The 26,657-nt window shown below is 43.2% G+C and overlaps 1 protein-coding gene across 1 annotated transcript in view; it reads right to left on the bottom strand.

The window, feature by feature from the left end:
• vps39 (VPS39 subunit of HOPS complex) overlaps positions 1-26,571 on the bottom strand; it is an 85,658-nt gene extending 59,087 nt beyond the window's left edge. Inside the window, exons 1-10 of the mRNA XM_063183703.1 lie at positions 26,404-26,571; positions 26,047-26,112; positions 24,642-24,706; positions 22,610-22,652; positions 22,159-22,253; positions 21,241-21,339; positions 18,326-18,418; positions 17,263-17,446; positions 12,505-12,625; positions 979-1,099 (exon numbers count right to left, since the gene is read on the bottom strand). Of these exons, the coding sequence (XP_063039773.1) occupies positions 979-1,099; positions 12,505-12,625; positions 17,263-17,446; positions 18,326-18,418; positions 21,241-21,339; positions 22,159-22,253; positions 22,610-22,652; positions 24,642-24,706; positions 26,047-26,112; positions 26,404-26,476 (960 nt within the window). The 5' untranslated portion in view covers positions 26,477-26,571. The remainder of the gene's footprint in view (positions 1-978; positions 1,100-12,504; positions 12,626-17,262; positions 17,447-18,325; positions 18,419-21,240; positions 21,340-22,158; positions 22,254-22,609; positions 22,653-24,641; positions 24,707-26,046; positions 26,113-26,403) is intronic.
• Positions 26,572-26,657: the final 86 nt, after the last annotated feature.

Genomic DNA, 26,657 nt, shown 5'->3' with positions numbered 1-26,657 from the left:
CGCAGCCACCGAGACAATGCCCGACATTCTATTTCCAGTCGCAAATATCAAACACTGTTTGATTTCTACGACTTGCGATCAGCGACTCTTTGAGCTGCCAAAGTTCTATCTTAGAACGTCGGGCACAAGGAGGAAATCTTTCCCGACAATCGCTTGCGATGGTCCTGGGGGGTAACGTTCCAGCGATTGTCGTAAGGGGGGTTTTCAGCGGAGAATCGGGCCGAGAATCGTGTAGTTTGAGCCAGGCTTTAGAGACACAAGCAGTCTACAGTCTATTCCCTGAGCACTGAGTTAGTTATGGTGCAGTGGCTGTGGAGACACAATAACACACTGTGCTGCTTTCACAAGCACAAGCAATATACATTTGTATATATTTATATACATAAACAGAAGGGGATTTAAATGGGGAATCTCTCCGCCGTACACGTTTGCATTCTGGGTTTGTTCTGTTTAGTCTGGGATTTGGTCCTCTGAGGTGGAGGGGAGGGGTGGGGGGCTGGTGTGTGTGTGTGTGTGTGTGTGTGTGTGTGTGTGTGTGTGTGTGTGTGTGTGTGTGTGTGTGTGTGTGTGTGTGTGTGTGTGTGTGTGTGTGTGATTGTGTGTGTGTGTGTGATTGTGTGTGTGTGGGCAGGTGTGATTGTGCGTGTGTGTGTGACTGTATGCGTGTGTGTGTGTGTGATTGTGCGTGTGTGTGTGTGATTGTGCGTGTGTGTGTGTGTGTGTGTGCGTGTGTGTGGGCAGGTGTGATTGTGTGTGTGTGTGACTGTGTGCGTGTGTGTGACTGTATGCGTGTGTGTGGGTAGGTGTGATTGTGTGTGTGTGTGTGACTGTATGCGTGTGTGTGTGTGTGATTGTGCGTGTGTGTGTGTGTGTTTGTGCGTGTGTGTGTTTGTGCGTGTGTGTGATTGTGCGTGTGTGTGTGTGTGCGTGTGTGTGCGTGTGTGCGTGTGCATGTGTGTGTGTGTGTGTGTGTCTCACCGCAAGCTGTAGAGCCAGCTCAAACTGCTTGTCCTGCAGGAGCTGCCGTATCTGGCTGGCGATGGACACGGGCACCAGGCGCCACACAAAATGGTTACTGGCCACATACACTATGTTAGGCCTGAGAGAGAGAGAGAGAGAGAGAGAGAGAGAGAGAGAGAGAGAGAGAGAGAGAGGGGTTTAAAAAATCCTTTATTTGACCAAAGATTCATCCAAAGAACATCATCATTATTTAAACCAAACCAGTTCCCTCCTTACAGCCTCAACACCAACCTCTCCTCCTCATCCACCTCACACAACAGTCCTCCCAATCCCCAAAATCCCAAAAGAGAGAGAGAGAGAGAGAGAGTGAGAGAGAGAGAGAGAGAGAGAGAGAGAGAGAGAGAGAGAGAGTGAGAGAGAGAGAGAGAGAGAGAGAGGAGGAAGGGTAGAAAGAGACAGAGAGATGACAAATGCGAGACAGAAAGAAAAAGGGGGGGGGAGGAGGGGACAGACAGATAGAGAGAAGAAGAGACTTAATTTGGTTTCCTCACCCAGAGGAGGAAACTAACTACAACAAAATGGACGTTTCTTTTGTTGAAGTTTACCGTCTTGGTCTCTACTTCTTGCATGTTCAAAATCCGAGTCAAAGGAATCAAAAACTCCAAAAGCCAAATTAATCTATTTATTTTCTAAAATTACCAAATAACAAAATAACCACCACTGGTAATATCCAGAATACCAGCAATGGCCCATACACAGTAAACACTACAGCTTTCCAGAACTGCAGAGTCTACTACATAAAAATGACAATGACAACGAAAGCATTACGGAACGTTCCGGAGATCCTAACCTTCTCTCGCCCTGACCGATAACAAAAATTAGGACCTACTGAATATCCCCTATCTGTTGGTATTTATGGTTTGTGGGTGTATGGGTGTGGTTATGTGTAAGCAATTACGTGATTTGTTAGTTAACCCAGAATATGCCTAATCTGTGTCGATTGTAAGCTGCTGTCTTCATTTCCGGGTGGGCCTTGATTTCATCACTCTAGGTCTTCATGACCTCATCTGTGGACTTCCTGAGTTCTGTAACTTGATTAAACAATACACATACAACAGCACATTCTTTTGACATATTTGTGAGTCCTTGGTTCTGAAAAAGATAGAAATCTAATGTTAGTCGTTCCCATTGTCACCTACTCCTGGCTTCCTAAAAAATATTAATTCAAATAGTTTTAATTTCTGAGTGACATCACTGTAACCTGTGTCCTAGAAGGAATGATACTTCAAAGGGTTAGTATGCACATTGCTGTTCTTCCAGGGTATTCTATGGACTTCAGACTCCTTCAAAAGCAATCAGTTAATCAAACATCACATGACTGGGTTTCAGCTTGTCTCACAATACTGTTTTGATGACATCTGTAGACTCTCCTAAAAGAATGGGGCACTTACTCAACATCCGCATCCCATGATTGTCACATGGGGTCATTGGGCCTACTCAATGGTTTGAGTGCCCACCAACAAGACACATTTATTTTAATGTTTTTAATCATAACCAAATATTGTAGAATTTCCTGCAAACACAAATGAATACCTGAACAACTTGCTGTAAGACAATGCATTATATTTCAGGACCTCAGAATCTAGCCTATTTTCCAACAGTCCCTTTCGTGAGGTCATAATTAATATGACCTCATCAAATTTGTTAGACCTCAGTGTTAGACTCTGTAACCAACATGACCACATAGCTTTCCTTGGTCAACTTCTCTTGTCCATTTCTGGAACCTAAGTTGCTTGCCTCAGAAACCTAGTGCAAAGAGAATACCACATCATCTGCTCATCACCCAATTTGTCATTGCACCAAGACATTATATTAATGTGGAAACCACAGTGAGTTCCATTGCCGAAGGCTGTGGAAAAATGTAAAGGGTTAGAAATACAAAGAAATGAAAACAAATATGTAAAAGACAAATTAAATAATTCATAATAACAATAATAATTATAAAAATCCTCCACTGCTTATCCTCCTGCTATAACAAAACCTAAAATTGAAATTTCTCCATTCAATACCACCCATTTCCGCAACATTGGGACCCCCTTTTCCACTACCAGTTCCTTGAGGTGTTATACGGCAGTTTCTTATTGTTAGGCTACGTTGAATGGTGGCGTCTCCTGTAGGATCCCGTTTCATTATGAAGCATCCTCAAGCATCCTCAACTTCAGGCTTGGATGAAGAATGTGTGACTGCTGTGTTGTAACATGAGTTGTATCAATAGTGTTTCGATTCCGTCGCTCTTTTGGACTCAGCTAATTGCAACTTAACTAGTTGTGCATGTGCTGTATCAGTGCTTAGTTTCTCTTCCTCACGTTTTGCACTATACTGTTTCATGTGGTGCTTGAGATGGCGTTCCCAGTATTCGGTGGTACTATAGGGCAAATTTGGATCATTAGGGGCCAAGCAGCGAAGCTGGCGAAGGCCCCTATAGAGTTAGTAGGTTTTCTTCATTAGGGCCCGAGCACCGGAGGGTGCGAGGCCCTATTGTTCTTGCTCGGATTATTATTATTATTTCGCTTCTTCTTTTTGCTCGTTGTTCGGGTCCGCCATTTTGTCTGAGAAACATTTGGTGGTACGCAATTTGGCATGGTGGTCGGACATGGCGACCGCTACTCAGAACCAGAATTAAGGGTCCTCACCCCCAACCCTCTAGCGCCACCAGCAGGCCAAAATTTCAGGGACATTTTTGCTTGTAACTTTTGAACCGCTGGGCCAATTCTCATAAACTTGGTATCCCTGGAATCCTTGGGCCGAGACGAATCCAACGCACCATATGACGTCATGCTCCGCCAGGATAGTTTTCCCGCCATTTTGAATTTTGTGAAAATCAATAAAAATGCTATTTTTCCCGCAATTTTTGACCAGTTCGCCCGAAACTTGATATAAAGTATCTCTTGACTGAGCTACACATAGGGTCTCAAGGAATATTGGATATCTTTTATCGTTTAGCCGTGACAGCCAATCAAAAACGGCCTAAAACTCGCCTAAAACTCGCCAAACAGGAAGTGAAGTCATATCTTGGGAACCCATCGCCACAATGTTCTCTAAATTGTCACAGACATTTCTGTCCATACCATGACCCACCACAAAAAAAATCAGGTCGCTAGCTCAAGCTCTCTAGCGCCACCAGCTGGTCAAAGTTTTACATACAAATCTGCCAGTACCTTTTGAACCGCACGCTCAATTTTCAATCTGGCGGTACCGTTGAAATCCTTGGGCCAAGACGAATCCAACGCACCCTATGACATCGTATCCGTAGTTTCAGAATGTCCGTCATTTTGGATTTAGTGAAAATCAATAAAATGATCCTCATCCTTCAAATTTGATCGGATATTCACATTGTTCTGGTCTAGCATTTCGTCTGAGAAACATTTGGTGGTACGCCCTTTTGCAAAGTGGTTGGACATGCCGACCGCTACTCAGAACCAAATTTTTAGGTCCCCACCCCCAACCCTCTAGCGCCACCAGCAGGCCAAAGTTTCAGGTACATTTCTGCTTGTAACTTTTGAACCGCTGGGCCAATTTTAAAGTACTTAGTATCACGGGAATCCTTGGGCCAAGACGAATCCAACGCACCCTATGACGTCATTGTCCGCTAGGATAGTTTTCCCGCCATTTTGAATTTTGGGAAAATCAATAAAAACGCTATTTTTCCCGCAATTTTTGACCAATTAGCCCGAAACTTGGTATAAAGTATCTCTTGACTGAGCTACACATAGGGTCTCAAGGAATATTGGATATCTTTTATCGTTTAGCCGTGACAGCCAATCAAAAATGGCCTAAAACTCGCCTAAAACTCGCCAAACAGGAAGTGAGGTCAGATCTTGGGAACCCATCGTCACAATGTTCTGTAAATTATCACAGACATTTCCGTCAATACCATGACCGACCACAAAAAAATTCAGGTCGCTAGCTCAAACTCTCTAGCGCCACCAGCAGGTCAAAGTTTTAGCTACATTTCTAGCTGTAACTTTTGAACCGCACGCTCAATTTTAAATCCAGGGGTAGCGTTGAAATCCTTGGGCCAATACGAATCCAACGAACCCTATGACATCATATCCGCCATTATAGAATGTCCGCCATTTTGGATTAAGTCGCTATACAGGAAGTGACGTCATATCTTGGGAACCCATGGTCAGAGTCTTCTGCAAATTGAAACAGACATCCATCCCATGACCCCCCACAAGAAATATCAGGTCGCTAGCTCAAACACTCTAGCGCCACCAGCAGTTCGAAGTTCAAAGTCACCACCCAACAGCAGGCCAAAGTTTTAGCTACATTTCTGCCAGTAACTTTTTAACCGCATGCTCAATTTTAATTCTGGTGATAGCGTTAAAATCCTTGGGCCAAGACGAATCCAACAAACCCCATGACATCATACCCGCATTTTCAGAATGTCCGCCATTTTGGATTTGGTGAAAATCGATAACGTGGTCCTAATCCTTCAAATTCGGTCTGATTTTCTCAAAACTTGATACATATGATTTCAGGAGCACTCTGAAGAGATTTGTGAAAGGGTTTTACTACATCTTTTACAGTTTGGCCAGGACAGCCAATCAAAATCCTCCTAACACCCCCAAACAGGAAGTTAAGTCATATCTCAGCAACCCATAGTAAGAATCTTTTGTGAATTGTCACACACATTCTCATTGTCCCATGACTTCCCACAAGAACTTCCAGGTCCCAATTTCTGCTTGTAAAACTTACATGGCATGGTTGTTCAGTATGGTGCATTTACAAATCCAAAAATGTCAGACTCAATAGAACCCCCTGCAGAGACCTGTCCGAAGCTGGCATATATGTGATTGCAGTGGCTACCAAGTGCCGTGCCACCATGTTTTAGGCGAATGAATTGCTATAAATGTGGAAATTAAAACATTTTGCATGTGTCTATATGATTGAAATGGCAATGCAAAGGGATACAGAGAGGGGAATTGGACAAGATAGCGGTGCTAAGACAATGACGCCTTCTCCTTCCTCATACCTGTCAGAAAATTGTTACACTTCATCCGTTTTTCACAGGTAGGGGTGTATTAGGGCAGGGCGATGTGCCATGCCCCCTGGGCCGTAGGTGCGAGGGCCCGCCAAGGCTGCTCGCAGCTTTAATTATTATTATTATTCTCTAGTCACCATTCCTATCCCTCTGCAAGTCTATGGCAGCCCATAGAACCGTAGGCAGGAAAATGCTGTAAATTGGCACACACATTCGGGGCAGTCTCAGCATTACCCACAGCAATTTATAGGACCCCAGCCCCAACGCTCTAGCGCCACCAGCAGGTCAAAGTTGCAGGTACATTTCTGCTTGTAACTTTTGAACCGCTGGGCCAATTTTCATAAACTTGGTATCCCTGGAATCCTTGAGTCAAGACGAATCCAACGCACCATATGACGTCATTTTCCGCCAGGATAGTTTTCCCGCCATTTTGAATTTTGTAAAATTCAATAAAAATGTAAATTTTCCCGCAATTTTTGACCAATTCGCCCAAAACTCGGTATATAGTATCTCTGGACTGAGCTACACATGGGGTCTTCAGGAATATTGGATATCTTTTATCGTTTAGTCGTGAGAGCCAATCAAAATTGTCGTAAAAGTGGTGAAACAGGAAGTGAAGTCATATCTCAGCAACCGTTTGTTGAATTAGGCTGGGATTTTGTACACACATAGTAGTCCATCCCATGACCTACCACAAAAAAAAATCGAATCCCCAGCTCAAGCTCTGTAGCGCCACCAGCAGGTCAAAATTTTAGCTACATTTTTGCCTGTATCTTTTGAACCCTACTCCCAATTTTCAAAATATTGGTACACAGGTTATCTTCACACCATGTTGCACCCAGGTATGGATTTTCGTAACGATTGAAAAAACTATCAGCTCACAGCAGCCATTCAAAATTGTGGAAAGAATGGAGGGATTTTTTCTCATCTCTCTGTCTCCTCTGCTCCCCTTGCGCACGTTCACTGACACCATTCTCGGCAGGGGGTCAAGCCCCACTGCCCCAGCCCCTGCACACCACCCCCCACCCCCTCCTCACACACACACAGACAGACAGAGGGAGAGGGAGAGGGAGGGGGGAGAGGGAGAGGGAGAGAGAGGGAAGAAGGGAGGGAGGGAGGGAGAGGGAGGGGGGAGAGGAAAGAATTTTGAACACCTCTTGTCGTTTGCCAGTGACAGCCAATCAAAATTGTCATAAAGGTGGCAAAACAGGAAGTGAGGTCATATCTCAGCAACCGTTAGTCAATTTCTGTTAGGATTTTTTGCACACATTCTAGTCCATCCCATGACCTCCCACAAAAAAATCCAGACCCCAAGCTCTCTAGCGCCACCAACAGGTAGGTAACAGGAAGTGAGCTCATATCTCGGCAGCTCTTCAACGGATTCAAACTAAACTTGGTTTACGTGATCACACTCTCGTCCAAGGAATGCACACCAACATTGGCGAGATTTGGACCAAAGGGGGCGCTGCAGTTCCTTCTGTTGCCGTGGCGGCTCTGGCAAGTTTACTGCTTGGCCCCGCATTGCTGCTTGCAGCTATATTTTAACATCGTTTCTCGTACCGGCTTTGGGATTGCTTCTAGAATGGCCATTCTGAACATAGCAGTTTGCAGCTTGTCAGAGCTTGGATGGTTTCCGGCTATGTCTGTCCAAAATTCCTTACTTTTTGTCAAAAAATCTGTTAAGTTTTGTCCTTCTCGTAAAGTAAATGACGAATTTGCTATTGCTCCATCGGGCACTGGGTAGCGTTTACGCATTGCAGTGCCTATGTCAGTTGCGTATAACGCAAATGGGCATGAATCTGGCAAAAGGCTCGTTCTTGCTTCTGTTTCCACTATCTGTAATTCCCACGTGCTTGTTTGTTTACATAACAGCGCGCGCCAATCACCAATCGTTATATTGTGTGACATTGTAGCTTTCGTCAATTTGGACAACCACGGTGCACCCCCTTCGGCGGGTGAAGGCATTTTTTCCAGGATCGAATTCATGTCAGTAAAACTAAAAGGCTTATATTCATCCACTCCGTTCTTTTTCACCAACGGATACATTCCAACTGTCTTGGTTGGGCCTTTACGTGCCATGGTTTCGCGCAAGTCATATCTCTGGGGGGTTGAGTGCAATGTCAATGTGCCTGTCAGAGTCGCCTTACTCGCCTGTGTCCCCTGTGTCTGTGTACCGTCCCTACGTATCTCGCGTCCGTTTTCCTGGTCATGTTGCGTCAAGTCAAGTCGCTCCCTGTCCTGTATTTCTCTTCTGTCTGACTCTCTCCTTGCATTCTCACTCATTTGATTTTCCAATTCAATCAGTCTCTCCTCATTTGCCTCTTGTATGCGCTTTTGCTCCCACACTAAATCTGAATTACATATGCCCACGGCTTCTGCATTTCCTACACTTTCTTCCTCCGTAATGTCTGAATGTATTGACCCATTACAACTCTGCACGAGTGTGCGCTTCAGTTCGTGAATGCTTTCATTAACAAAACTCTCCAAGTTTTTCATCCGCCTATCCACTTCAGTTGCCAGATCATCCTGTTGCGCAGGTAGGCCTACTACTTCCGCTGTGACTAAACCACTGGTGACTTGGAATTGCGGCAGCTGGTACAATGGGGGCAGTGGGGGTGGGGCAGAGGGGGGCAAGTTTACTGTAGGCCTATTCTTTCTACGCTCGTTCTTTCTTTGTGACAATTCCATCGCTGCGCATGTTAATGACATATTATGCAAATATTTGTTACGCACTTCTAGTACTTGCTTCATGCTTCTTATTCTTCCATTGACCCTTTCCTAACAGGGATGGCTTCTTATTCATATGTAAGTCCAATTTTAGTCTAGCATTTTCGGCAGCCTTTTCTAGGTATGGCAATAAAGGACTTCTCTCATCATTACAGGGTACCAATTCTTCCGATTTTAAATCTCGCCAAAGTTGGACACACACATTCTTCATTCCCGCTCGTTCTTTCTCCAATGCATGACTAAGCAATTCTCTCAATATCTCCTCCCACTGTTCAGAAACAGTGTTCCACCTTATTTTATTCTTCTCTCGTATACCTGACTCCATAATCAATACATTTTCTCCGTTCATCCTGCCTTTAGCAGAATCACCGCTCATTTCGTACTCGCTTGTACGTCACTCGCTCCTCAATCACTCGCGCAAACACGCTCTCACATACACACGGGTACCCGGTCCACACACTAAGGTTCACAGCTCAATCCTGATATCAATAATTACCAGAGTGAAACCTAACCAAAAGAAAACAAATCAAAATAATAAAATAATAGGCCTATTCGTTGAACTCCAAGCTCAACAGCGCGCGCGGATCTCCCTGATGCGTATCAGTAACTACTTTGGGAGGGTCCCAGACCCTCCAGAGGTCCCAGACCTCTCCGATCCAGATCTCACTTACTTCTTGATGAACCACAGGTTCTCCTCCAGTTGAGATTACTCGACCCCTTCTGTTTTTACCGGATTGAGGAAGCCTCGATGACCGCTATTACCAAATTTACCTTTCAGACATTTAATCTTCAAGGGGGAAACACCGAACTGCCCTCTGACTTCCGATAAAAGCCCCTCACTCTCAACTCGACCAAATTCACAACTGACGACCATCTGGACCGCAAAAAGTTCCGTTCACATTCAACCGTTCTTTCAGGGCAGATATTTCAACAACCTTCTGTCTAACCTCCAAGGTTCTTGTCTAGTTGAGATTCGCAGATCCCAGATCTCTTCGATTTTTAACAGATGGGGAAACCTTGATGTCCGCAATTACTTGTTACATAGTTAGATGGGCTATTTCGAACCCAATCCTCCCACGGGGAAGCACCAAACTCCTCTATTACTGTACACCTGATAAAGCCCTCATTCCCAACTTAGACTATGTGCAAACCACAACATGTAATACAGTCAAAGACAATACCAAACAAACAAATAGGCCTAATGATGCTTTCGCTGTCGCCGTCAAATACAAGGAGGCATATGCAACAGAGTAACAACACACAATTTGGAATAGCCAATCGCAGAATTTGATTTAACTGGTTTCTGCTTACCTGGTTTTGTGGCCACGATTTTTCGTTGTTGTCACCCGACTGCGATATCCTCCAGGAAAGAAAAAAATGTAAATCCTATTGTGAAAAGTAAAAATGTTCTTCAAAAGAAAAAATATATTTTAATTCCTTTTGCTCGAATCACAGAGGACGGTCACCATGTTGTTGAAGTTTACCGTCTTGGTCTCTACTTCTTGCATGTTCAAAATCCGAGTCAAAGGAATCAAAAACTCCAAAAGCCAAATTAATCTATTTATTTTCTAAAATTACCAAATAACAAAATAACCACCACTGGTAATATCCAGAATACCAGCAATGGCCCATACACAGTAAACACTACAGCTTTCCAGAACTGCAGAGTCTACTACATAAAAATGACAATGACAACGAAAGCATTACGGAACGTTCCGGAGATCCTAACCTTCTCTCGCCCTGACCGATAACAAAAATTAGGACCTACTGAATATCCCCTATCTGTTGGTATTTATGGTTTGTGGGTGTATGGGTGTGGTTATGTGTAAGCAATTACGTGATTTGTTAGTTAACCCAGAATATGCCTAATCTGTGTCGATTGTAAACTGCTGTCTTCATTTCCGGGTGGGCCTTGATTTCATCACTCTAGGTCTTCATGACCTCATCTGTGGACTTCCTGAGTTCTGTAACTTGATTAAACAATACACATACAACAGCACATACAACAGCACATTCTTTTGACATATTTGTGAGTCCTTGGTTCTGAAAAAGATAGAAATCTAATGTTAGTCGTTCCCATTGTCACCTACTCCTGGCTTCCTAAAAAATATTAATTCAAATAGTTTTAATTTCTGAGTGACATCACTGTAACCTGTGTCCTAGAAGGAATGATACTTCAAAGGGTTAGTATGCACATTGCTGTTCTTCCAGGGTATTCTATGGACTTCAGACTCCTTCAAAAGCAATCAGTTAATCAAACATCACATGACTGGGTTTCAGCTTGTCTCACAATACTGTTTTGATGACATCTGTAGACTCTCCTAAAAGAATGGGGCACTTACTCAACATCCGCATCCCATGATTGTCACATGGGGTCATTGGGCCTACTCAATGGTTTGAGTGCCCACCAACAAGACACATTTATTTTAATGTTTTTAATCATAACCAAATATTGTAGAATTTCCTGCAAACACAAATGAATACCTGAACAACTTGCTGTAAGACAATGCATTATATTTCAGGACCTCAGAATCTAGCCTATTTTCCAACACAGTTCAAACAACATTACTGATATCTTGACGAAGCCAGTGCAGATGTTAAGAAACGGCATCATCTTTTGAAGGAGGAAACCAATGCACACCAGAGGTTTCGAGGTGCAAGATCAATTTTGTAGAAGAAGATACCGCACACTTGTCCATCGTGCTGTAATTTATTAACAAAACAACGTTTCGGCCTGTATGGCCTTTCTCAAGTTTTTACACAAGCAAAGTGAAGACACCCCTTATAAATTGTCCTCTAGCTTGTGATTGGCTGACAGCAGCCGGTTAATCACTTCCATGACACCTGCAAGAAACTGCACCACACATGGGTGTTTATACAGTAAATGCTCAAAGGTGTTACTATAAAGCAACGGAAAACAACCTGTCTAATTAAATACATTCAAGATGAGAGGGTCTGGGTCGCGGTCGGGGCCGAGGGGCAGTGGTGTAGTGGGGATTTTTAAAGTGGGGGTACGCGATTTTTTGCGTCATCAAATAATTAGGCAACATATCATGTCAAACTTCCCAACTGTCCTTGATCTACTGTCATTACTTCTCCGTTTTCATCTGTTTGGTCAATCACCTGCAATATTGCACAAGGTCATTCCTTTTTGTATTCAAACATGGGCAGAAGATTTTTTAAAAATCTCACTTCAGGAGAAGTGGGTGGACTGCGTACCCCCGCTTACCGCACCCACTACACCCCTGCCGAGGGGGTGCTGCTGTTGTAGAATTCGACTTGGCAGCTGGTGTCCAGCCAGTGGCGGAACAAGACAAGACACTTATAGGGCCCCCTATACAGCTTGCACAGCTCACAATAAGGCCCCCACCACTAAGACGGGAGGGCCCTGGGCCCAGGGGCAAGTGCCCTGCTCGCCCTCCCTATAGCTCCGCCCCAGTGTCCAGCTGATAACATTTAATCATTCGGCAGATGCTGCTCTCATAGCAATGCATACATTAACACACATGTGCACACACACACACACTTCCAGCATCAAACTCCTTCCAGATGATAGGAAATAGAAAAGTCACCGTGGCTTACCACAATATTCCAACACACACACACTATATCCAGTATGCTATATTGCTTTTAAGAGTTGAACAAGAGTTGAGCACATATTGTTCTTGCAGTGTGTGTGTGTGTGTGTGTGTGTGTGTGTGTGTGTGTGTGTGTGTGTGTGTGTGTGCGCGCGCGCGTGTACGTGTGTGTACGTGTGTGTGTGTGTGTACCCTGCGGAGGTGATGAAACGAGGCCTCTGCAACTCCACACTCTGCACCAGCAGCCGCGGCTCCAGCGTGCGGATCTCCACGTAGCGAGGCAGCACCGCGATGATGTAGGGAGGCTGGTGCTCTGGGAGAGGGAAGGGAGGGGAGGAGAGGGGGACAGAGAGATGGAGAGAGAGAGAGAGAGATGGAGAGAGAGAGAGAGAGAGAGAGAGAGAGAGAGAGAGAGAGAGAGAGAGAGAGAGAGAGAGAGAGAAGGGGAAGGGGACGGGGAGATGGAGAGGGGAGAGAGAGAAGGAAAGGAAGGGACAGAAAGATGAAGAGAGAGAGAGAGAGAGAGAGAGAGAGAGAGAGAGAGAGAGAGAGAGAGAGAGAGAGAGAGAGAGAGAGAGAGAGAGAGAGAGAGAGAGAGAAAGAGAAAGAGAAATAGAGAGAGAGAGAAGGGGACGGGGAGATGGAGAGGGGAGAGAGAGAATGAAAGGAAGGGACAGAAAGATGGAGAGAGAGAGAGAGAGAGAGAGAGAGAGAGAGAGAGAGAGAGAGAGAGAGAGAGAGAGAAAGAGAAAGAGAAAGAGAAAGAGAAAGAGAAAGAGAAAGAGAAAGAGAAAGAGAGAGAGAGAGAGAGAGAACGAGAGAAAAAGAAAGACAGAGAGATTGAAATAAAGTGTGAAAATCCACAAGACAATACTGTACTGTGCACTCCTAACTGTTCCCCCAGACACACAGAGCACGCTGAATAGCCCTCAGTACAGTAGTATTTACCTACCGGCTTAGAGGCTGCAGTACAATACAAACACAACAACAATAGGCCTTCTTTTCCAACATGGATTATTTTGGATTTGCATCGGGAGGATCGAAGGGATTTGGGGAACGTTTTGGGTCAGAGGGATTTGCCGTTTTTTCCGTGCTACAAAACTGGGGTGAATTTCTGAAAACCGAAGTTGCCTACGTACTACATTAGCTACTTTGTTGTTTGTTTTCAATGCATTTTCCCATTGGCAACTACCGAAGTTGCTAACAGACTAACAACTTCTCTTTTGAGAAAAGAACCCTTGGGCTGATAGCCACCCAAGTCTCCTGAGGTGACGAACGGCAGAGGGGGCAGAGGGGGCCCCTGCGGGTAGAGGAAGCCCCATCTGAGACACCCCCATCTGAAAATGCTCAGGAGGGACCGAGAGAACTGTCCATCACGTTTAGCGGGACAGCTCTGCCTCTGGGAGAGGATGTGACGTATACATTAAATCCGGGAAGTATTCACAGCGCTTCACTTTTTTCACATTTTATTATCTTAAAGCCTTATTCCAAATGCTACAAATGAATCTCTGTGGTCAGAATCCTACACAAATTATTCCATTATGACCATGTGAAAAACAAGTGGTCTTGACAGTTTTGAAAATGTATAAAAATAAAAAACAAAGAAATCATATTTACAAAAGTATTCACAGCCATTGCTTAATACTTTCTAGAATCACCTTTGGCAGCCAACTACATTTATTTTTTCATTTCGAAATAAAAAGGGATTAAAAGGGAGGTCATCGGTGTGTGTTTCAACCTTTCAGTACATTGAAATTGTACATTTTGAGTCTGCACCTGGCTAAAATAGATGGGTGTGAGTTTTGAATGAAATCATATGGAGAGTATCATGATCTGTTTCTGTAGTCACAGTGCAGGTTGACATGCATGCTTCTTTAGGTGTAATTCAGATTTCCAATGTTGACGGCATTCATACATCCCCAAACGATGTCAGTCCCACTACCATGCTTGACAAGCCAGATGATGCACTTTTTTGGTAAAATTCAGTCGTTTACCACCACAGATGCTTAACACCATCTAAAGCAAATTTGTTTATCTTGGTCTCATTAGACCACACAATATGGTTCCAGTGATCCATATCCTTGGTCTGTTCATCTCTCTTGAGACCAAGATAAACAAATTTGCTTTAGATGGCGTCAAGCATGTGTGGTGGTAAACAAGTGAGTTTTACACAAGTTTAAGTTAATTCTATTTAAATTCTTTAATCCAAAGGAGATTTAAATACTCCCACTATTCACACCCCTCTTCACACACACTCTTCGGATGTCCATTTCACCTGGGTCTCTTGTCAGTTGAATTGTCGATTAATTGCGATTAACGCATTGATCGATTAAAGTCGATTAATCGATTAATCGTTTACATCCCTTGGAGTGTGTGACTTGAAACCTGAACAATGCGAGAGACAATAACCTGTTTGATTTGTTGAGTGAGACACCACTGTCTCCAAAAGAACTTGCATTAAACGCAAATCATCAGTAACACACAGTTAACACAGTTAACCACAGTTAACAAGAAGGATCACCGCACACTGGGCGACTTGATTTTGCTGCTTTTTTATTTAGTGTTGTTAGGTGAACAACGCGTTTCGCCCTTGCGCTTCGTCAGGTTCACTTTGACATTCGCATACCTCCCCACAGGTGAAATAGGTGATTACCGGGTCACGCCAATCGTCAGCTCTAGGTATTAAAATGAGAAAGTAGAGAGTGCACAAAATAGCACGAAATAACCACAAACTAACTGCACAGTCACATTCGTTCACATCCCAGCCCATTGGCACAGCCATTGGTATTCTAGAACAGTGTTTCACAACCTTATTTTAGGCGAGGCACCCTTGCAATTCATGAAAAATTTCAAGGCACCCCAAAACAACAAGCTGCAACATGGCATCACATCCAATACCACAAAAGCTTAGAAAAGTAACACATTTGGAGACGTCACATGACCTACGTTCGAAGTTGCAGCTGACTGGGGCGACCTATATTTACTTTATTGTGCGTAAATGGCAGATGAAAGATTCCACTGACTAACATTAACTTATCAATTTAGACAAATATGTATTATATTACATTATTTATTTATCAGCCACGTTTCCGCGGCACCCCTGAGGGAGGCCTGAGGCACCCCAGCCCATTGGCACAGCCATTGGTATTCTAGAACATGACAATAGCCTGGCCTCTGTTCAACCTCTCAGCTTATCGGGGAAATCAAAGCAGTCCAAGGAAAGACATAGCGATAGAGACACAGGCAGGGGCAGCTTCCAGGTTCACTGGCCTGAATGAACAAAATGGAGGCCTGAGGAAGCAGTTACAGTCTGGACTGGACAACAGGGTATATACACCAATAAGTCAAATTTACTACCATTTAATACCCCTTTTCACTACCTTTTAGATTTTTTTTACAACCATCACGACACTCTGATTTGAGTATTAACAAGGCATCTTTTGTAATTTCTACCTCCTTAACATTACATTACACTTTCATTTTTTGGAATAGGATGCCTGAAAGGGAGCAGTGTGGGGGGATGGTACCATGCTCAGGGTACCTCAGTCATGGAGGAGGATGGGGGAGAGCACTGGTTAATTACTCCCCCCACCAACCTGGCAGGTTGGCAACCTGACGCTCTAACCGAGCACCCATGACTGGCCTCATACTGCCCTCAGATACAGAATCAATCAATGTATTTTTTGTCAAAATGACACAACTAAAAAAATAGTACCTTGTTTTTCAAAATATAATACCTTTTGAACAAATGTACAACTTTTAAGGCCATTACATTTTGGCTTTTTAATTGATCACCTTTTAATACTTTCTAAAACCCTGCATACACCTTGGACAAGCAAAGCATCCCTGCAGCACGGTGTCTTGGGGGTGCACTACATAGCCCTTCTCAAACACTGACCCTCACAAGCAGCACAGACCAACAAAGCATATGGCCCCCTCTGCTGGACATCTCTGGAACTACTAGAGATTGATTACTGAGCCTTGCCGAATGAATGAAACCTTCTTATTTAATCCTCCTGTACATTAACTTAAAGACAGCACAGTCTAAATGTAATATTATATTTTAAAAAATGAACAAAAATGAAGAATGCATATATGGAAAGAAAACTATGTTCATTCACCCAAGCCTAGCTCCCAACAACAGGCAACTAATACAAGTGATGGAACTTAAGGTTGCTGGCGGGATTTCAGATATGCATTATGCTGCAGCACGGAGCCACTGATTTATATTTTAAAAAAAAAATGGACCATTACTAGGATATACACAAAAAAGTTGTCAACAAAGAGCCTGAGGAAAAAAAGCACTACTGAGTTGATATTGCAGTGTTGGTCAATCTGTACTTGAGCAGTTTGAGTGGAATAATTTCCCCCATCTGAATACATTCCAATCAACATAGAGGAAAATTGCTTTCTGTGTGTGTGTGCGTGCGTGTGCGTGTGCGTGTGTGTGTGTGTGTGTGACTGTGTGTGTGTGTGTGTGACTGTGTGTGTGTGTGCGTGCGTGTGCATGTGCGTGTGTGTGTGTGTGTGTGTCTTCTTCAGTGTAATTCTAAAAACAAGTCTGATCTTTGTCTGGTGACAGCGTAATCTGAACTGCAAATGAGATAAGGTGTGGCAGAGCCAAGGCCATTGATTTAAATTTAGAATTCTTAGAAAAAAACCTTCTTGAGAAACTGAACAAAGCACAACAAGTCTTAACTGCATGACCAAATGTGAAGCACATGATAGCAGAAGAGGACATATACACATCATTTTATGCAGGTCAAGGAGATCAAGCTATGCACAGCTATCCATTCATTGTAAACAATGAGCAAGTACTAAATAGAATGCAGTATGCGGAATGAGACTGCAGTATGTGGAAATGAGAATGTAGAATGCGGAATGACAATGTAGAGTGAGGAATGAGGAATGAGAATGTAGAATGCAAAATAAAGAATGTTAGAACAGTACCCATGGCAACAGGGATGTCTGTCCAGTTGAGTGCGCACTTCTGGGTGCAAACTCCCTCCTCGTTCAGGACGACGGTGAGGTCATCCTGACCCACGGCCACCTTCCCATCAGCCAGCGGGGCAACCAAGGGCTCCAGCTGCTTGCCTGTGGGGAAGAGCTCCTTGATGGAACCACGCCCATCCATCTGAAACGCGCGCACGCACACACACACACACACACACACACACACACACACACACACACACACACACACACACACACACACACACACACACACACACACACACACACACACACACACACACACACACACACACCTCTTATATCAAAAATTTCATCTGACAAAACAGAAGGAAGGCCAGTTGTCTAAAACGTAACTCTTTTGACCATTTTGAATTTGAAACTTCACACACTTGTTCGCTTTCTCTCTCACACACACACACACACACACACACACACACACACACACACACACACACACACACACACACACACACACACACACACACACACACACACACACACACACACACACACACACACACACACACACACACACACACGATTCTGACATCAAAATTGACATCTCACAAAACAGACAATACAACTTTCGAGCTACAGAAGGAAGGTCAGTTCGTTGTCTAAAACTAAATTCGTTTGACTAAGATGACCATTTTGAATGTGAATCTTCATACACACTTGCGCTCACACTCTGTGTGTGTCTCTCAAACACACACGCACACACGCGCGCGCACACACACACACACACACACACACACACACACACACACACACACACACACACACACACACACACACACACACACACACACACACACACACACACACACACACACACACACACACACACACACACACACACACACACACACACACACAATATCCAGTACGCTGTATTGCTACTAGAGTTGAACAAGAGTTGAGATCAGACACAACTGCAAAGCAGACAAGACACCCTATTGATCCTTATGAATAGATACTCTCCTACTCAGTTTAGCATTTGACACATTGAGCATTAGAAAAAAAGTGTTGACCAACTCACTCGGATGAGGTAGTAGTCCCGCTTAAATCCCACACAGATGGAATTCTCACACCAGGCCATGGACTTGGGAATGTCAGGTGCTGCGAAATCCCCCTAGGAGACCAGAGTGGGGTGTGTTGGTTACAGACCCAGCCCAAAGGGATATTCCAAGGAAGCGGTTAACCCCTTAGTAGGGCTGGGAATCGATCCAAATTTCCTGGATCGATTCAATTCCGATCCAGAAGGTCACCATCCAATTCGATCCACGATCCGATTCAATTCGATTCAATATCGATCGTCTGTATTGCTGGGTTGTCACTTAACCCTATCCAGACATCAGTTTGGTGTCATTATTGGATATTATGACGTCATTATGACGTCATTTCCTGATTTTATTGCCCAAAATGTCACCTTAATGTATTTTCCACATAACTTGGGTAATGCACATCAATTTTGGTTATTATGTGCATATGACCACTTCAAATGTTCACAAGGGTGTCTGATGCTAATGAAAATGTAAAAAAATATGAAAAGTGATGATGATGAGGTTTAGATCAGTGATTTTTGGTCAGGCGTACCTGTCAGCAAACCGTTGCCATGGCAATAACACAAATGATAAACCTAATCTTTTGGTATCACCTTGTAGCCAACTTCATTTTAGGAAAAGTCACAAAGTTTCGTAGTCATAGCTTTAGTCATTCAGGAGTTATACAACATCAAAGTTGGTGCGGGCACTTTTAGCCACACCCCCCCACACCCCCCCACCCCCGGTCTGGATAGGGTTAAGCCATTTATGCCTAAAATTCTAAGACCGGCTATAAAAACCTAAATATCTCAACCTTTGATACCCACACAAACATGAAATACCTTGGTATGAGAGAAAGAAGTGGGAAACTTGGTATGAGAGAGAAACTGGCACTATTTACTTGAACAGGCCGTGTGTATTTGTCTTGTGTAGTCTGCAAAAGATTGATCATCTGCAAAAGATCGATCCACAAAGTTGGGAATCGATATCACACTTTTCGAACGTGAATCGATATTGGATCGCGATTCGATCTTTTGAACCCAGCCCTACCCCTTAGCGCAGGAGCTTCTGTCATAACCTTACCAAAATGGTAATGACCAAGTCTTAATCCGTTACTTAAAGAGATACGCCGGCCCCAGGTCAAATTGATGTTCTCCCCATAGTCCGGAGACCAAAATAAATCGGTGAAAGCTTTTTTCCTAGTGACCCAGCCATTGTCTGAATCCATCACCACTGATCATACTACCTTGGTTTCGCTTATTCAGTAAATCAGTCCACTAAAACTAGTAATAGGTAGCATGCGTGTGTCATTTAGTAATGAAAATGAGGACTACAGGCGGTTCTATTAGATGATTTACCACTATCTCAAGGTCAAAGTTCACCTGGTTTACTATTGAAGCAGTTTCTTTTTTTTTTAAATTCAAGGTTTTTCAAACTTTAAAACACACACATAACAGGTCCACACAGTACATTAAATTGTCCTGTTGTACATAGCTCACCTATACGCCACCTTGACATCTCCATCAGAAAATATGGTCCAGAAAATAATAAATGGAGATACGTAGAAATATATAACGGCTGTCATCAGATACACCTTATGTAATTTTCATGTGTAAACAGAAATCATTCCAGATGGTTCGTTTCTCATCATGAAGCCTTTCCAGCATACTCTCATAAGAGGCTGCTGAAGCAGTTTCTTGGGAATACAGTACCCCCTTCAGTTCCATCCGACTTTATAATATGCATTTCTGTTTTTGAAAAAGAATCATTTACTGTACTTTCAGAGCACACATTTGCATTCCTTTACACTGTTTAAAACAGTAGGTGATGGACTTCTCTTTAACCTGTTGGTTCTGTTCAGTAGTGTGTGTGTGTGTGTGTGTGTGTGTGTGTGTGTGTGTGTGTGTGTGTGTGTGTGTGTGTGTGTGTGTGTGTGTGTGTGTGTGTGTGTGTGTGTGTGTGTGTGTGTGTGTGTCAAAGATGGTATAAATGGCAAACATTTTGTTAAAAATTTGTTTAAAATCAGTCATACAATCTCCTTTTGAATGCGGTGAAATTATTTCTAAGTTTTCTGTAGTGGGTTTTGCATCTACACTCTTTATTTGCTACAATGGCTAAGTCCAATCAGCAGAGCATTGTCAGCTTCTTTACTCAAGGTTTTCATGAACAAATTCAAGCACTTTTCAAGCACCTTCAAGCACCAATTGTTCAGTTTTCCAGCACCTTTCATAGGTCGCAGGAAGTGTGGGTGTGGGGGTCCTCCCCCAGAAAATTTTGCGTTTTTTTTTCCTGCATTCTATTTAAAAATCTGAGGTAGTGAGATGTCCGATGGGATTTGACATTTGACACCCTAAAATGGATGTACCTGAACAATTTATTTCTATCATTTGGCATACTGAGTTTGACATTACACACATTTCAAGAATTTTCAAGCACTTCACCAAACATTCAAGCATTTTCACAACCTTGAAAACACTTAATTGAAATTCAAGCATTATCAAGGAATTCAAGCACCAGTGGGAACCCTGTTTACTGTATGTCTCACCTAGCCTGGTCCTGACCATCCCATAATACTACCATTTCCTTTTCGTATTCATGGTCTGAACTTTGTTTGATCTGACGTGATTGCAAGAAACAGGAGGGACATTTTCTGGAAAAAAACAGGATTTAACTGATAAGTTGTTGAACAAACATGTCTGACGTCTATCTATGGCGATGTAGGACCGTTTAACAGACATGTCTGACAGAACATCCTACCGTAGGATAAAATTACAATGTGGGACCGTTTGTCAGAACACCGGCGAAAATCCTACCGGTCAACATCGCTCCACAGAAGACAGGTACCAGACGTAGTGCGGAGCCAAGTGTCTTGGCGGAAGTACGTAGGATGGCGCGCGAGGCTATGTCTCACCTGCAGCTCGTGGAACTCTCTGTCTTTCCAGTAATACATCTGCAGCTTCTTCTTCACCGCCACACACATCCTCAACTTCGCCTCTCCAGATGCAGATTGCTACAAACAAACAACAAACAAATAAACAAATAAACACAATCTAGGGCTGTCCTAAACGATTATTTTTCTCCCGATTAATCTATCAACTATTTTTTTCGAATAGTTGATTAGTCAAACGATTAATTTTTCAAGTACTCTAGCACTTTAATCTTCAAGGAAATTGGGAAAAAAGAAAGAAACCGTTAAAATTAGGTCCCTGAGCTCACAATGAGCATGATAGTAGCTTATTTACTCCGAGATGCAACTTCCAATTCATAGGTGCTGGGCAATTTTAGGTTTCAATAAAGTAATAAAGCATTAGTAAAGTAAGAAAAAAAACATTGAATTAAATGAAACGATTAGTCGACTATGAAAATTCTTGACGACTAATTTTTATAGTCGATTAATCGTCCCAGCCCATAAACAAACAAACATATGCACACACACGCGCGCGCGCACACACACACACACAAATGCTAACATTAATGAGGTAATGTACTGAAGAGAAGACTGACTGATTTACTACAGTTTATAACTTAAAACGTGACTTAAGGTCAGGAGGAAAGGAGGCCAGTGTTCCGAGTAGATTCTGAGGGCTGTGCACTGTCTTCAGTGTGTGTGTGTGTGTGTGTGTGTGTGTGTGTGTGTGTGTGTGTGTGTGTGTGTGTGTGTGTGTGTGTAGGCAGTAAGGCTCTACAACAGATATAGAGCTCATGTGTGTGTGTGTGTGTGTGTGTGTGTGTGTGTGTGTGTGTGTGTGTGTGTGTGTGTGTGTACAGTACGTGTACATGCCCGCATGTGTGAGTGAGTAGGAAAGTAAGTTTGGGTCCTAGAACAGACCTGGAGGTCGCAGGCAAAGAGTGTAGCCCCTCTGGCCTTCGACACCACGGTGATCTGCTGGAAGGTCAGGAGGTCATGCACGTGGATGTTGTTCTCTGTAAACAAACAAACAAATCGACCCAATACACACTCAAACACCACTCACATAAGATTGACTTGACTTGACAGATAAGATGCGAGACACTCTTGTGTCCAGGAAGGAATTCTGTCTGATGAAGGTCTTAACATCAAAAGCTTTCAGTGAAATCAGTAAAGCCATTAACTGCACTGATCCAAAAAGTGTGCTGATTGTTTTGCTTTTTACTTCGATGTCCCAAAGAGGGAAATTTGAGTCATATACTGCAGTGACAGAGATTGAATTATAAATATACCGGTGTATAAATATAGTATAGTACAAGAGATGCTGCAAACAGAGTATTTATCTATATAAAGGAAAACAAGGTTCCCTTACCAAGAAGGCTGACCAATATCTTGAACTGGGAAACCACAAACAGCTAAAGGGAAACAGAAGACAGACTGGGTCAGGATTTGTTAACATTCAATAATCATAAATTCGTATTTAACCTTGACAACTGAAACAGAACACTCCAGAAACACACACAAAACACAAAACAGGTGCTACGCAGGAGGAAGCCAAACCTCGACACACAATACAGTACACCAGTGTTTCTCAAAGTAGGGCGTAAGCCACCCTGGGGGGGGCGCGGAGGCATCACAGGGGGGGCTTGTGACATCTGATTTTTATTTTTATTTTCCCCCAAGGAAATTATTTCTTGTCTCGCCAATAAGCCAATACGTTTTAAGCATCATATACATAGTTATAAACATTTTATTATTAATTCTCATATAGGAAATTGCATTCATGCCTCACCCGTGCAAGGGGGCAGCCCTCAGTGGCGCCCCATGGGGAGCAGTGCGGTGGGACGGTACCATGCTCAGGGTACCTCAGTCATGGAGGAGGATGGGGGAGAGCACTGGTTGATTACTCCCCCCACCAACCTGGCGGGTCGGGAGTCGAACCGGCAACCTCTGGGATGCAAGTCTGACGCCCTAACCGCTCACCCATGACTGCCCAATACAGTACACAATCACAAATGGAGAACTGCAAATCACCCACGGCCTTGCTGGGTTCAATAACATTTGAAAAGCAGAGAACCCATTTCCTTAGTGACTATTTTAGTGATGAAGCAAGTCTTTATAAATACGCTGAAAAGCACACAAGATTGCAAAGTGATACTGGGTCAAAGACGTCTTTGTCATTCAGTGTTACGGACACCTTCCGCCAACTGTAACTGCAAAAAAGCACGATTTTTTAATTGTTTCAAGTGAATGGATGACAGCCGAGGCTTTCATGAATTCCCTGTAACAATAAATAAATAAAAAGAGTCATGTTTTTTACAGTTACAGTCAGCAGAAGGCATCCGTTACACTGAATGACAATGCCATTTTGCACGTCTTTGACCCTACTGCAACATTTTCGATAACAACTTTTCCAGGAAGTGTGAGGATCATCACACAGGACCTTTCACTTCTGCTTCGTGGGTTGGATACGTTCGGCTCGGGTAAGCAAGACAAGGTACTGTGTGAACTCATCTGAGGTGAGGATCTTTCATCCAAAACATGTGAACTTAAGCCTGGCTCAAACTACACGACTAGCGATTATGTGTTTTTCATGAATACTTACCATCACCATCAAATTTTAAGTATTCATTATGACTGGAAAAATTGCACCTTTCATACATGAAAAGGGGGATCTTCTCCATGGTTCGCCATTTTGAATTTCCAAAAATAGCCATTTTTAGCTGCAAAAATGACTCTACTTGGATCATACTAGGGAATGTTTGTTTATTACTCAGTAAACTTTCATGTAAAGATCAAATTTGGCAATAGACAGCCCAGTTTCAAAGAGCATCATAGTTGCAGCACCTTTTTTGACCATTTCCTGCACAGTGTCCCTTTAAGACAACTGATCACTCCCAGCTAAAAAATGGTAGTCATCCCAACTGTACCCTAATGGCTAGTGCCAGCCAGGTTTTTGCATCGCACTTTGTTGACAAGTTGGGTGCCTTTTCTATAAACACCTACTACCTTGAGTAAGTCCCCTGAAAACATTAAGGTTTCTGGGGATTTCATATACATTTTTTTAGATGAAACTGTACGAAATATCCTTTCCAGTGATGATTGTTACATGTCTCTGACATGGTAAACCCCCTACCCACATTGACTAATACATGTTCTGCGGGAAACACTGGGTCTAGGGTGTTGTTTTGGGGATCAGAGTTGCAGATTGGAATCCCAGACTAACCAGTATTGGTTGCAGAATCCTTGAGCAATTGTGTAAGCTCAGTAAGTGTAATGTTATGTCAAACTACTGGAAATGTAGTATGGCTTGTGAACACAATGTTTTTATTTGCATCCTCCAACATAATGAAATTAATATAACGATACCAGAGGAATGTACAGTAGAACCTAAACCAACTTACCTGCTGAATCTTCTTGGAGAAATTCTTATTCGACTTCTCCAGTGTCACCTCAAACCTGTTCGTACCTGTGGAAAATGTGAAGTGAAAAAGTGAAGTGAAAGCTTACATGGTAAACTCCCATTGTCATTGTGACACAGCACTCCACTGCACACAGCGAAATTGCATTTATGCCCCACCCATGCAAGGGGGGCAGGCCCAAACAATGTCCCAAGGGAGCGATGCAGCGGACAGTACCAAGCTCAGGGTACCTCAGTCATGTAGGAGGATGGGCGAGAGCACAGGTTAATTACTCTCCCCACCAACCTGGCGGGTCAGTAATCGGCAACCCTTGGACTACAAGTCTGACGCCCTAACTGCTTACCCAAATGCCCGAAAATGAAGGAGATTGGAAAGGGCAACAAGACTATTGAGCAGACTAGAATGGCTTTAGGTGTCAAATTCTCACATCTACTTGGCATAGAACATTTCCAGACTTATGAGTCTTCAATCTCCACATGCTTTGGATGCCTAGTACATGCACATATTTGGCAAAGAAAAGTCTACACCATCGCTCGTCACATAAGAGGACAAAGAAGGCAAAATAACATGTGACAGATCCCATTCATGTGCTATGGTCACTGGCTCTGTATTCCCTTTACCTGCATCAAGGATATTGGGGACACAGGGCATAAAGTGCATTGGAAAGAGCAACAAGACTATTGAGCAGACTATAATGGCTTTAGGTGTCAAATTCTCTGATCTACTTGGCATAGAACATTTCCAGACTTGTGAGTTGACCGGTCTCCAATCTGACGCGCTTTGCATACCTAGTACATGCACATATTTGACAAAGGAATCACAGTCTGCATCATAGCTTGTCACACCAGATGACAAAGAAGGCAAAATAACATGTGGCAGATCCCATTCATGTGCTATGGTCACTGGCTCTGTATTCCCTTTAGGCCCTCGAGACATACATTCCACACACCTGTTCTAGTACTTGGGACTGTATCCTTGTCAAAGACCTCATCAGATTCCCCAGTACTTTTCCAATGTCCAAATATAGTGTTGCCTACTTCAGTCACAGCTGAGCTCGCCTCATTGATAGAATATGACTGTCTGCTCAGGGATTTCAACGGTTTGTTTGCAGTCAACCACAGCCATAATGTATTATGTAAATGTACTTTATCACATTAGAACATTGCAACATCTGACAGGTGAACCAAAGTATTTTCCTAAGATTTTGATATTTAATTTTAATGATAAAGGGGGGAAAAGGGGGAAAAATCAGGTCCGATTTAGTTTTTTGGGTAGGGTGGGGGGTTTATTTCATGATTGGTACCAACTTCCAATACAAAATATCTCTCAAATGACCCAGTACACCATTACAACCCCCCCCCAACCCCCCCACCACCAACACCTTTACCTGCATCTTTCTTGATTCTGTACTGGAGAAGATGGCCAGGTTTGGTCCCGACCAGCAGCCAATCCTCTGTGAAGGTGACATTCATAACACAACATTAGATTTGTAAGGCCATGGCCTTGGGGAAAACAAACAAGGCAATGTGTGTGTCACTGTGGTTTAAACTTTCAAATCATCAAAGATAATTGTGACTAATGACAGTTTTAAACGTTGACACTCGTTTGCTAATTTGAAAATACAACACATCATCATTCTTTGTACTGCTGCAGCCTACTGTAAAAAAAAAAAAAATGCGACCAGACCCAGTGTCTAGTTCTAGTTTTGGTAGCCTCCCAGTGCTACATCGGCGTAGGCACTTACCCCAAGCCGCAAGACAATCAATTTGAAGGGGCAGTTTCTCCAAAATCGGAACGGGCTCGTAGGCATCATGCATGGTGAATGGTTCTTGGGTAGCCTCCGCTGGTCCTGGCTGACTTCAATGGAATTCAGTGGAGCTTGTTTGATTTGACAGCGTCTTGCAAGCTAGCTAACCTTCAAAGTCAAAAGACAACTTAGTACAGCCGAAAATAAAAGTATGGGCTGTCAACTAACCAAGCAAGCCATCTTGTCAAAGA

The sequence above is a fragment of the Engraulis encrasicolus genome, chromosome 19, assembly GCF_034702125.1.
Source record: "Engraulis encrasicolus isolate BLACKSEA-1 chromosome 19, IST_EnEncr_1.0, whole genome shotgun sequence".
Lineage (NCBI taxonomy): Eukaryota > Metazoa > Chordata > Actinopteri > Clupeiformes > Engraulidae > Engraulis > Engraulis encrasicolus.
The sequence above is the reverse complement of the archived record's forward strand: the minus strand, read 5'-3'. Positions and strand labels throughout refer to the sequence as shown.